The sequence below is a fragment of the Palaemon carinicauda genome, chromosome 1 (genome assembly GCF_036898095.1).
Source record: "Palaemon carinicauda isolate YSFRI2023 chromosome 1, ASM3689809v2, whole genome shotgun sequence".
Taxonomy (NCBI): domain Eukaryota; kingdom Metazoa; phylum Arthropoda; class Malacostraca; order Decapoda; family Palaemonidae; genus Palaemon; species Palaemon carinicauda.
This window is the reverse complement of record NC_090725.1, coordinates 116,658,388-116,673,025: the sequence shown is the minus strand read 5'-3', so window position 1 is coordinate 116,673,025 and position 14,638 is coordinate 116,658,388. Positions and strand designations below refer to the sequence as shown.

At 33.4% G+C, this 14,638-nt stretch overlaps 1 protein-coding gene across 1 annotated transcript in view; it reads left to right on the top strand.

Moving 5' to 3' along the window:
* LOC137656122 (toll-like receptor 2) overlaps positions 1–12,215 on the top strand; it is a 50,460-nt gene extending 38,245 nt beyond the window's left edge. Inside the window, 4 exon segments of the mRNA XM_068390326.1 lie at positions 4,265–4,366; positions 5,269–5,329; positions 9,810–9,895; positions 12,124–12,215. Coding sequence (XP_068246427.1) covers positions 4,265–4,366; positions 5,269–5,329; positions 9,810–9,895; positions 12,124–12,188 — 314 coding nt within the window. The 3' untranslated portion in view covers positions 12,189–12,215.
* Positions 12,216–14,638: the final 2,423 nt, after the last annotated feature.

Here is a 14,638-nt window from a genome sequence, read left to right as displayed (position 1 = left end):
ATTAGAAAATGTGATGCCTGTCATGTTCCAACACACCCCACATGTGCTGAAATACAGCAAAAAATAAAAAATAAAGACACAAAGGTATTCTGCTCAACATGCTTAGTCTGGATAGAAAATATAATTAAGTCGAGAATAAATCTGCAGATAGTTGAAGATAAAGAAGAGGAAGAAGAAGAAACAGAAGAAGAAGAAGAAGAAAAAGTAGAAGAAGAGAACAATGAACAGGATATGTGTAAGGATGCAGAAGAAATCATTGATATAACCTATGATGCCATCCAACAACATACTTATGAAGAAATAAATTACCAGATGGAAACAAATAATAGACCCAAGAGACTCTACCCGGACCTATATAATTTTAGGGAAGAGCAAGAACAAGAAAAAATAGAAAAGAAGGATATAGTCTGCAATATGCTGAAAAGAGGGAATTGTAGATTTGGCGAAAGATGCTACTACAAGCATCCAAAGATATGCCATAATTATGAAATATATGGTAAATGTGCGTATTTAGACGGATATGGAGACAAATGCAGAGATCTCCATCCAAAAATATGCAAAAACCTGAAAGAAGGAAAAGGATGCAGTTTCAACAAAAAATGTCGATATATGCATCCTGCAACCATGAATGAAAGTAAGAAAACTCAGCAAACTGAAAAGAAAAATGAAAGCAAAAAAGAAACAAAAAAAGAAACAAAAAAGCAGGCCGTGTATATACTGCGCTATGAACCAAGAGCCCCAAGATATGAGGCCTTTCAACCCAAACCTGCACATTTAGAGCCCAACTACAAAGAATGCATCTATAATGCCAGGGGTTGGTGCAGATATGGGGACATTTGCAGGTATACACAAAAATAAATATGAAGGCGAAAGAGCAAATATAATAGAAAAGTTGGATTTTTTAATGGCAGAATTTCGGGAAATGAAGAAAAGAACATCATATCAGAACAGGAAGGAAGCATGGGAGAATCCATATTATTACCAATATTAAATAATGGGGATGAAACACAAACCATAATAGTGATGAATGCACAGGGTTTAGTCACGAGTAACTCTAAAAGGAAAATAGAGTTCTTAGAAGAACTAACCCAAATTGAAAAAATAGATATATTAAATATAAGTGAAACATGGTATTCACAAGAGACTGGCAGTGATGACCAGATAAAGGGTTTCCAAACTTATAGATCAGACAGAAAAAATAGGAATCAAGGGGGAACCGCAATATATGGAAGAGACATAAATCAAGGAAAAGTCTGTGAAAAATACAGCAACACAGAATGTGAATTGATTGCGGTAGAATTTAAATTTGAAAAACTAGTGAATATTGTAGTTTACAGACCCCCAAACACTAAGGAGTTTGACATAATAATAGAAAAAATAGATGATATATGTAGAAACCATAAAGATTGGAATATACTCCTATCCGGAGATTTTAACTTTCCTTTCGTGGATTGGAAAGAACGGATAGAAGAAATTGGTTGTATGTATACATATAAAAAAAGATAGTAATAGTAGCGCAGAAGATAAGAGGCAATTTGAAAAGCTTCAAGATATGCTATTAGAACATAATATGCAACAAATAAACCACATTCCAACAAGAAAGGAAAATGTCCTAGATCTAGTATTTGTGAATGAGGTGAATTATGTTAAAGAAATAATAGTGTATAACACAGGAATTTCAGACCACAATGTCATAGAATTGATAGTCCATTCCAAAGCAAGTGATCGCAGAATTAATAAAAGCACAAAACTTTGGGAAGGATATGGAAAATATAATTTTTACAGTAAGAATATAAAATGGTCAGAAATAAATGAAGAACTGAATAAAGAATGGAAAAATGTATTTGTTAGTGATAATATACAGGTAAATACGGACATACTGTACAAAATACTGGAGAAAATTGTTGAAAAATATGTACCGAAAACAAACAATAAACAAAAGATGTGCATACCAAGAGACAGAAGGATCTTATTTCAGAAAATTAGAAAGTGGAAGAAAAATCTTGCAAAAGAAAAAAATGTGTGGAAAATGAGGGAAATAAAATGTAAGATAGAAAATGCAGAACAAAAGATTATACAGTCGAAAGAAAATGAAAAAAGGGACTTAGAAGAAAGGACACTTCAAAATATAAAAAGAAACCCCAAAGTACTTTACTCCTATGCAAAAAAGATGAATAAAGGGAGATTAGAAATAGGCCCTCTAAGAATTGAAGGACGGCTAACGAATGAAAAAAAGGAAATATGCAACATATTAGCAGAAAAATATAAGAGTGAGTTCACACCAAGAATTGCGAATGAGAATAACGAAACAGAAATGAGAGAAGAAAATGTTGAATATCTAACAGATATAGATATTAATGAAGCAGATATTGTCACGGCTATAAACGAAATTAAAAATGGATCGGCAGCCAGACCAGATGGAGTTCCAGCGATTTTGTTAAAAAAAACTGCAAACACTATCGCGAAGTCGCTTGCAATACTGCTAAGACAAAGTGTAGATATGAGCGAGATATATGTTAAACATAAATTAGCTTATATAACCCCTATCTTCAAAAGTGGATCAAGACTAGAGGCAAGCAATTATAGACCTGTTAGTCTAACATCACATATTATGAAAGTGTATGAGAGGGTAATAAAAAAAGAAAATAATGAACCATTTGGTTAAAAATAATTTGTTTAATATGGGTCAACCCGGTTTCGTGCCTGGAAAAAGTACACAGACCCAACTGATAGCACACTATGAAAACATATACAAAAATATGATAAATGAAAAAGACTCAGATGTGATCTATCTAGATTTTGCAAAAGCCTTTGACAAGGTAGACCATAACATATTGGAGAAAAAAATGAGAAAGCATAATATTGTGGAAAAGATAGGAAAAAGGGTAAAAGAATTCCTGCAAAACAGAAAACAGATAGTGGTTGCAAATGACGAGAAATCAGATGAAGCCCAGGTAATATCTGGTGTGCCGCAAGGTACGGTATTAGCTGCACTGCTGTTTGTTATTATGATCTCAGACATAGACTGTGATGTTGAAAACTCCGTAGTGAGAAGTTTCGCCGATGACACAAGAATAAGTAGAGAAATTACTTGTGATGAAGATAGGAACTCACTACAAAGAGATCTAAACAAAATATATGATTGGGCGGAGATAAATAGGATGGCATTTAACTCCGATAAATTCGAATCAATAAATTATGGAAACAGAGAAGGAATGGTATATGCATACAAGGGACCTAATAATGAGACAATCACAAACAAGGAAGCAATTAAAGACCTTGGTGTAATGTTAAATAGGAATATGTTATGCAACGACCAAATAGCAACACTGTTGGCTAAATGTAAAGTAAAAATGGGAATGTTATTCAGACACTTTAAAACAAGGAAAGCTGAACACATGATTATGCTTTACAAAACTTATGTACGTAGTACACTCGAGTACTGCAATGTGATATGGTACCCACACTACCAAAAGGATATTGCGCAAATAGAGAGTGTACAAAGCTCCTATACTGCTAGAATAGAAGAAGTTAAGGACCTTGACTACTGGGAAAGACTGAAATTTTTAAAACTATACAGTCTAGAAAGGAGAAAAGAACGCTACATGATAATACAAGCATGGAAGCAAATAGAAGGAATTACTGAAAACATCATGGAGCTAAAAATATCAGAAAGAGCAAGCCGAGGTAGATTAATAGTGCCAAAAAATATACCAGGTAAACTAAGAAAGGCGCACAGGACATTAATCCACTACGCACCAGCATCGATAATGCAGCGACTATTTAATGTGCTGCCAGCTCATCTAAGAAACATATCAGGAGTGAGCGTAGATGTGTTTAGGAATAAGCTCGATAAATACCTAAGATGCATCCCAGACCATCCAAGACTGGAAGATGCAAAATACACCGGAAGATGCATTAGCAACTCTCTGGTGGATATACGAGGTGCCTCACACTGAGGGACCTGGGGGAACCCAAACAAAAAAATAAGGCAAATAAGGTAAGGCTCTCTCTCTCTCTCTCTCTCTCTCTCTCTCTCTCTCTCTCTCTCTCTCTCTCCAAAATGGAAATATTTCGATACAAGGAGAGTGATTCGTTGTTATCTTACCTTAATAATATAAGTGGACTGTATTTCTCAAGTTGAATATTCGTTTAATCATTATTTATAATAAACGATATCGGCGTCAATGACTTTCGATGTCAGGATGCCAGAGAACTTCAAATCCTTCATTCATTCATTCATTCATTCAATCATTCATTCCAGGACTGACCTCGGCACGGCGACTGGGAGAGCTCTTCCATACTTATCGCGAACAGGGCAAAGTTTCCATTAGAGTTGATGTTGGAACTGCTTTCTCATCGCACGGTAGGTCTTATGAACAGGTCTTCCAGCATTGAAACTCCTGTGATAGCATTGAAAAGGCTTAAAACTTAATATAATCCGATAATCTGACCTGGAATTTCTTATTACAAGGTCATTCTACATCAATTTAGATTTATATCACAAGCTACATTTACTATGCCCTGAGATTTTCTTATTACAAGCTCACTCTACACCAATTAATATTACCAGAGATTTCGTATTAAAATTTCACTCTACAACAATGAATATGACCTGAATTTTATTATCACACTATTAATATGACTGGAGATTTTTTATTACAATCTCTCTCTACAACAATTAATATGACCAGAGGTTTCTCATTACGAGCTCATTTTGCAGCAATTATCATGAGTGGAGATTTTTTTTTTTTATTATTACAAACTCCCTCTCCAACAATTAATATGACCAGAGGATTTCCATTAGAAGCTCACTCTCCCACAATTAATATGACCTCAAATTTCATATTACAAGCTCACTCTGCAACAATTAATGTGACCAGAGGTTTAGTATTACAAGCTCACTTTGCAACAATTAATGTGACCAGAAGTTTCGTATTACAAGCTCATTCTCCAACAATTAATATGAGCTGAGATTTCATATTACAAGCTCACTCTTCAACAACTAATGTGACCAGAGGTTTCGTATTACAAGCTCGTTGAACAACAGTGAATATAACCTGAAATTTCTTATGGCAAGCTCCCTCTGCAACAATTTAGCTCACTTACTACAGCATCATCCTTAACCAACGTTAAAACTCCACTAAATCAATTCTAAGAGAATGTTATTCATGTAAACAAAAGATTGTATGATGCTGATTTGAATTATATCTCGCTCTTTAGAATGTTTAATGAATATTAATTACATTTTGATGTTCATCTTTTTAGTGTGTGATGATAAGGCTACTTGTCCTTCCTGCCAGAAAGAACAATCTGCTTTAATTCAGAGGTAAGTTAACCCTTTTAGATTCACTGTTTAACCAAGCATGAGTGTGGAATACATATTGACGAAAATTTCATCTAGAAAATTTCTATAAAGGAAAAAGAACATTTTAGAGAGTAATTTTGATGAACTGAAAACTGGGCTTTGAACCTGATATATTCAAATGCCTTGTCAAATATTACCTTTGTTTTTTTTTTTTTTTTTTTTTTTTTTTTGGCATTAATATTCTGTTTTGGGTATAATAGCATTATGTTCTTCATCTCTCATCGGAGACATATTACTAATATTTTTCCTTTAACACCATACCTTTATTCTAATTTACTACTTACTTATGCTTTTGTTTTTATTACATAATTGCCCCCACCAACGAAGTTGGAAGGAGGTTATGTTTACACCCCTGTTTGTGTGTTTGTTTGTGAACAGCTTCTTGGCTACAATTTTAATCGTAAAGTAATGACACTTGCAGGGATTACCTGTTATGTAAAAAGCTTGAAATTGATAAATTTTGCAAGGTGAAGGTCAAAGATCAAGGTCACAATCAAGCAAAATGTCCAATTCCCGTAACCAGCTATAAGTTTGGTCATCGTTTTCACAGAGATTTCAAACTTGGCTCATATTTTAGCGTAGGGACATCCACGCCATTTAATACATGTTAAGGTCAATAGTCAAGGTCAAGGTTGAGAAAAGGGTCAAGATATAAGTTGTCTCAGCAGGGTCTGCTCTCTACCAAGTGTCCCTCTAGTTATAGTTGTTTTTTCAATTTTTTTAGGTATGGTGATATTCATGGTTGTAACAATTGACACGTGTTTCTTCTCTCTCTCTCTCTCTCTCTCTCTCTCTCTCTCTCTCTCTCTCTCTCTCTCTCTCTCTCTCTCTCTCTCTCTCTCTTTTTAAGCATTTCGGTCATTGCTCTATTTTTTTTTTATGTCTTCACTCAGTGGTTGTTAATTCATCAAACTTATTCATTTTAAAATCTACTTATGTTCACTCTGTGCTTGCTAACTCATCAAACATATTCATTTTAAAATCTACTCATCTTCACTCAGTGGATGCTAATTCATTAAAAGAATTAATTTTAAATTCTACTGATCTTCACTTAGTCTTAGTGGTTGCTAATTCGTCATACTTATTCATTTTAAGATCTACTTATCTTCACTCAGTGGTTGTTAATTCATCAAACTTATTCATTTTAAAAGCTACTTATCTTTACACAGTGGTTGCTAATTCATCATACTTATTCATTCTAAAATCTACTTATCTTCACTCAGTGGTTGCTAATTCCTTAAACTCATACATTTTAAAATCGACTTATTTCCACTCAGTGGTTGCTAATTCGTCAAACTTTTTCATTTCAAAAGCTACTTATCTTCACTCAGTGGATGCTAATTCATTAAACATATTCATTTTAAAGTCTACTGATCTTCACACAGTGGTTGCTAATTCATCAAACTTATTCATTTTAAATTCTACTGATCTTCACACAGTGGTTGCTAATTCATCAATCTTATTCATTTTAAATTCTGCTGATCTTCACACAGTGGTTGATAATTCATTAAACTTATTCATTTTAAAATCTACTTATCTTCACTCAGTGATTGCTAATTCATCAAACTTATTTATTTTAAATTCTACTGATCTTCACACAGTGGTTGCTAATTCATCAAACTTATTCATTTTAAATTCTACTTATCTTCACACAGTGGTTACTAATTCATCAAACTTATTCATTTTAAATTCTACTGATCTTCACACAGTGGTTGCTGATCCATCAATCTTATTCATTTTAAATTCTACTTATCTTCATTAAGTGGTTGCTAATTCATCAAACTTATTCATTTTAAAATCTATTTGATTTTTTCATTGCTAGATCTGTAAGGTTATCAGTAATTTATTACTTACAAAATGTATTTTTATCCAAAATTATATTTGATAAAAATTTCGAAGAAATTTTATTTGTAATTTGTATATTCTTACTTTATGTAGTTTCTATCCTTTTTAAAATATTTGATCATTTATCAATGCTACCAATATTTGAATTGGAAATTCGTTGGTCCAAAATCTAATTTCAATGAATTATGCAATACACTGCTCTATTGTCATTTTCTTAAGTATTATAGAATAAAATGTTTGCCTTTCGTATAAGAAATACATTGCTTTTACTCACAAAATATTTCGCAATTACTCGGGATATACTTTGATTTTACTCTTGAAGGTCTGGTTGACCAAACCTTGGCTTCTGTGGATCAATCAAGTCTCTCTCTTCTTAAGGCATTTGGCTTCAAGCTGAAATTTCTCGTTCGACCACTGGTCTGGCTACCTTGGTTAACTCTCTCTTCCAGGGTCTGGCCTATTGGAGTTCAGCCAGACAGATTTGAATTACTTGGCTGAACTGAAAAACCTTCTCCAAGAAAATATCTGTGAAACTCGGGTTACTTGCCCTCTAAAGATGCCAACTGCAAGATGTACACTGAGATTTCTCTCTCACAGTTGTTTTTATCAGCATCAAAGCATCATACAAGCCAATCACCTTCTTGATCTTCCGCTATTAAGCCAAGCATAATTTCTATTAAATCTAAATAGAGCCTCCAGAATCCAGTTAACTGTTCTCTGCTGTATTTCAGTTCATCCCAATAGAAAAAATGAGAAAATTTTCAACATATTATCCAGGTACAAAACATAGTTAGATGCACATGAATTTCCACACAATCATCAATTGATCTCAGACCTACGTTGATATTTTGTTGTTCTTATCTGTTTTTGATCTCTACCAACCATTCTAAGAATCCTGACCAAGCAAACCTCATGAAAGATTCGTAGATCAGCTTGTCTTCAAGGACCTATGCTGTTAGGATGCCAGATAATATCTAATGATCTATCGATTGTAAACCAGCTTCTGAAGTCTTACTCCTATGTTGCATTGTTTACCATCTAATACTATATAAATCAATCCTTATGATCTTATTCCTGCCTCGACAGCTAAATCCCGTAGCTTAGTTTCACAAGATAACTTGCCAATAATTGAGAGCAGGTTAGATATAACATGAAATTTTCCATCATTAGGATAGTTTCAATACTCGATGGAAATTTTCACACTACTTCTGTTGGCTTACCATGATCTGCAGCAGCAGCAATATATTGAAGGGATAGTTTCTTCAATTAATAGTGCCTAAGAATGAATTTCATTGGCAGCAGAGATCTCTGTTGGTGGGGCATTTATGTTAGGCATATAGCCAATTTTGTCCACCGTGAATGTGGTTTGCATCCCATGTCTAGGTGTTGAATCTAGTCCAGGAACTAATTCTCTGATGTGATGAGTTATGAAGGCAAGCTAGTATACAAAGGATATTGTGTAAACAAAACTGCTAACAACATTCTCATATAGTACACAAGTAGTTTATGCAACCATTTGAGGAGGATAGTTTCTCCTCGTTGAAAGATAAGAGAGGAGATTTCAAATTAGCCTGTATGCTATGCATTTTATATTCCCTGTTTGTGACTGGTATTGGGGCTGGTGTACAAAATGAGGCTTTAGGGAGCAGGATAATCCCATTCACATGATTTGTTGCCCCTGCACCACTCCGCGTTTTCTATTGGCCATGAAAGTCTGTTACTCTGATTAGATTCTAATTTCTGCTGGCCACCAAGGAGCAACTTTAAAAACTCTGCAAGACAAACTGTTGGATTGATATGTTTCGCAATTATTGTATCTGGCTTGGGTGGCCAGTTTTGTTCTTTCAAGTCATTCATAATTCTATCCATAAGTATATCATCTATTTACATTGTCAGCTGTTTTTTTTTCCAGACTGAAAAGCATTTTTATCCATCCCTGTGGTTTCATATTCTGTAATCTCAGCTAAGTACATGGGAGACAGACCAAAGGACAGATTTACTTAACTTCTTTTACATCCTTTTATACTTTCATATCCTTTTAAGAACAAATGGGTCTAAGCAATAAGATTTACAAGAAATTAGATTCTGATGGAAGTCAGCAAAAATATCATTATCCAAGGTTCCATTGCCAGTCCCTCTGGCCAAAATTCCGGAATCTAGTCCAATCCATTGTTGGAGAGGGACACAGTTCTTTATTTTACCGTTTGAATCAGGTGATATTTGGAAGTATGAAGAAGTTACGAGTAATTTGGAACAAAACTTTCACTTCTTTATATGTAAACCATTTTTATCACGTCTTTATTTACAATCACTGGTTTGTAATAGTTTTTCCTATTTTTTTTCTAAATGATGCAAAGGATGATTTGACGAAAACGTTTCAGCTCATGGTGTTTTTGCAGTAGGGTTTTTTTTTCAGAAAATTTTAGAAATTTATCTTTTCAAATTGATAAATGCATATGGTATTCTTTATTTTTTCACAAAAGTAAGATAGATTACGTAAGTTCCTCCTTTTTCATCATTATCATAATATCATGAATGTTTTAAATTACTGAAAATGAGTATTTTTATAATATTTCTATTTACAACACTTCTTCAGATTCAAAGGCGGTCCTTATTCATCATCGGCACTAGACCTCCCGAGGACCAGTACTCGTCAGGAGTATACAATAGATGGTGAATCTTGTGAGTATCTATAATTGTTTGCAGATCTCTTTTATTCGTTTTCCCTCATGAAAAATTAATAAAGGAAACTAAATCGAGTTTAAAACTTAAGGATGTTAGATTAATATATTGTTTTAGATCGATCTACTGATAGACTATAGTAAATTTTTTTAATGAGGCACATTTGCACTGACTCGCAGCGGTGCCCTTTTAGCTCGGAAAAGTTTCCTGGTCGCTGATTGGTTAGAATTATCTTGTCCAACCAATCAGCGACCAGGAAACTTCACCGAGCTAAAAGGGCACCGCTGCGAGTCGGTGCAAATCTGCCTCGCTAAAAAAAAATGATCATAGATAGATACACGGTAGTAAAATAAGGTTTTTCTTTTGAAACCACATATTTCCAGAAATCAAACCTTTTTTTCTAAATTCACTCCCAAAATATTCTTTATCTCTACCCAATAAAACTATAAAAATCCATTTCTTTTCCTTTCACCTACCTTTACATTAAAATTTCTTAGCACAGCTATTCTTTCAAATTCTCCAAAACCAGTCAGGCAGAGAGGCAGACTTTTCAAATAGATTATCTTTCACTCTTATTTTTTTTGCCACAGTTTATTAAAGGCAGATCTATGGGCTTCCTAAGCGTCTTATCCTTTTTTCACAAGGACAGTGAGGTTGCTGAGAGTATCGTGGTCAAAATCCCAACTTGCGTTTGAGTCAAAAACATTTCCAGTAGACTACCATAACCCATTCAATCCTAAGCCTAAGACATGTGCTCTTTCACCTACCTACAGTCTTCCTGACACTACATGGGCTAACCCTTTCTTATCCCTAGACCTTTCAGTTACCCCTAGCACAATCAGTCGTTGTCATTCCTACTTCTCAAGTGTCAAATCATCCACCTCTCTCCTTTTGAATAAATTAGCTATCAAACATTTCTTGCCTGCATTTCAAAACCCTAACACTGGGTACTTTTTCTTCTCTAGCTATGTTATGTAAGCATAATGCCGTATTTAAGGCTGCAAACCTTATAACCCAAATTATTTAGATACGCTCTCCAGACAGAGGGGCGAGGATGCAGAGTTATTTTCATTTTGCCGTACCCTTTTGGTGAAAATCTTTATTTCCTTCGGCCTCTGAAGAAGAACTCATCAGGCCATTCACTGTCATGAGGAACAATATAGCTTCACCTCAAACCATTGCCACTTCTTAGGGCATTAGTGTTCAGGTTGTACCCTTTAATACCACCCTACAACAATACTCAATAAACTAAGATAAGTAGAGGCTCATCCGTCACTAAGATGGATGTAATTTCCCCCAATGGGTCCACAGACCCAATACTGAACAAGGCAGGAGATGGATGTCACCACTGATATGGCAACAATTAGTTTCACTTATGCCGACGACTCTTCCATCCTCACCCCTTGATGAATTGATAAGAAGGCAGAAGATGGATGTCACCACTGAAATGGCCACAATTAATATCACTTATGCTGACGACTCTTCCATCCTCACCCCTTGATGAATTAATAACAAGGCAGGAGATGGATGCCACCACTGATATGGCCACAATTAATATCATTTATGTTGACGACTCTTCCATCCTCAACCCTTGATGAATTGATAACAATTTGTACTGATTTTATGATATATCATTTAATTTTTTTTTTTTTTTAAGAAACTCTGTCCATTTGCGTATTCTCTTGAAATTTTATAGTGAATATCTTATGAGTTCCTTGGACAGTAACGAGCTTGTATTGGAGTGTTTCTTATTTATTTACCACCCTTGATATGAGGTCGTTCTGGAGCTCATGTGAGGTTTTGTTATTATATTGGCCAATGGGATAATTGAGAGTAGTTCCAATCTATTAACTGTAAAAAATATAGATGGCAATGTACAGTATTTCTTAGCTCTACCTGAACTTATTGAATTTGATTCTTGTGTATAATAGGTATAGTTTCAAATTGTGTATATCTTATACTATACTGAAAGATTTTTCTTGCCCTTTTTAAGAAAATTGTTCTATTACCAGTTTTTTTTTTATTTAAATCTTTTATAAACCTTATTTTGAACCTTTTTTGCTAAGGTAAAAAATCATAATAATTATTATTATCAATAACACTGTTATAGTTTACTATGCACCTCTCCATTATACAACAAAAGTAAGACATGTTAGGCAAACGATTTGCTTGTGTACAAATTACATATTGTGTGATGTCTGTCTATAATCTTTTATTTTAATTTCCAGGTGAGGACATAACTGATATATTAAATGAAGACGGCTTTATCAGAGGTTGGAAACGGACAACATGATAATTACCACTGCTGTGTATTCTCAACATTCGAAACTGAAGGACTCCTTATTGTGTATATCTGAAGATTGTCTCTATTATTGAGTGCAGGTTTTCTTCAAAATACTTGTGAAAATAAAGATACTTCCTCATCAAGAATCATGATCGTCAAGATAATGAATAAATCAGAAGTAATGGTTCTGAATTAATTAGCATATCTAAAGGATATGACATTGTCGTACCAGTTTCCTGGAACAGGGTTCGATTCATCGGCCGGCCAGAAGCTGTAATCTTTGGGTTGATTTCCACTTGGGTCTCTGATCCTGATGTATAAGAGAGAATCCAGATCTTAAGGTAGTAAAATATATGGATTATTTTGATATATGTGTATATATCATACACATTTACATCATCATCAACCATAACTAGTCCGCTGCAAGATAAAGGCCTTGGACAAATTCTTCCACTCCGGTCTGTTTATGGCTTTTCTATGCCAGTCTATATCCGCAATTATTTAAAGTTCGTCCTTCCATCGTCTTCTCTTCCTTCCCCTGCTCCTTTTGCAATCTCTAGGGCCCCATTCTGTTGTTCTTAATAGCCATCTTTATCTGTCATCCTTATTATATGCCCTGCCCATGTTGTTAGGATATCTTCTACTTTAGTTTATACACACACACGCACACAACCACACACACACACACACACATATATATATATATATATATATATATATATATATATATATGTATATATATATATATATATATATATATATATATATATATATATATATATATGTATGTATGTATGTATATATATGTATATATTTAGGTATGTGTATAAATACTTATATATGTATATATATAGCATATACATATATATATATATATATATATATATATATATATATATATATATATATATATATATATATATATATGTGTGTGTGTGTGTGTGTGTGTGTGTATATATATATATATATCGACATGGGCAGGAAATATAATGAGAATGCCAGTTAATAGATGGACATTAAGAACAACAAATGGGCCCCCTAGAGACTGCAAAAGAAGCAGGTAGGAAGAGCAGATGATTTATTGACGAACTAAGAAATTTTATGGGTATAGACTGGCATAGAAAGACCATAAACAGACGCAAGTGGAAGGACATGTCTGAGACCTTTGTTTTGCAATGGACTAGTAATGGCTGATGATATATACTGAGTATATATATACATACATACATACATACATATATAATGTGTATATATATATATATATATATATATATATATATATATATATATAATGAGTTGTGTATATGTATAAAATATATATATATATATATATATATATATATATATATATATATATATATATATATATATATATGCATGTACACGTCTGCAAGTATGTATATTTATCTATATATTCTTTAAGTCATCTATAAGCTGCATGCTGTTTTTTAAAGTATACTCGTTAAAAGTAAAGTTTTCTATGAATTGTATTAGGAATTTTGAGAAAGCGTACAATGGTGTTTTTCTAGCTGACATTACTGGTCTAATAAGAATATTTTCTCTGTGTACCTTAGACCAGTAATGTCAGCTAGAAAAACACCATTGTACGCTTTCTCAAAATTCCTAATACAATTCATAGAAGACTTTACTTTTAACGAGTATAGAAAGCGTACAATGGTGTTTTTCTAGCTGACATTACTGGTCTAATAAGAATATTTTCTCTGTGTACCTTAGACCAGTAATGTCAGCTAGAAAAACACCATTGTACGCTTTCTCAAAATTCCTAATACAATTCATAGAAGACTTTACTTTTAACGAGTATACTTTAAAAAACAGCATGCATGACTTAAGGAATATACAGATAAATAGTGATAACTATATGGTCAGCTACGACATAGAATCCCTTTACACTAATGTGCCAGTTGAAGAAACAATTAATATGATACTTGAACAAATAAATGACGAAAATATGGTAAGGTATGTAGAAAAAGAATAACTCAAACAAATGTTGAAACAAACAAGCAACAGATAACAGCTACTTCATGTTCAATGACGAGTACTATAAACAGAAATATGGGTTGGCAGTGGGACAACCTCTTAGTGCACCCCTAGAAAATGTCTTTCTGTGTTATTACGAAAAGAAATGGTTAGAACAATGTCCAATAGATTTTAAGCCTATACTTTACGGACGGTATGTGGATGACACATATATAATATTTGAGAAAAAAACCATGCTGAACAATTTTTTACCTATTTAAATTCTCAACATCCTAAGATAAATTTCACGAAAGAGGGAGAAGAAAACAATAAACTACCTTTCTTAGATATAATGTTGGAATGAGAACAAAGTACTATTAATACAGTAATTTATATTTATATTAATACACATATATATTATATGTATATGTATTTAAATATATATATATATATATATATATATATATATATATATATATATA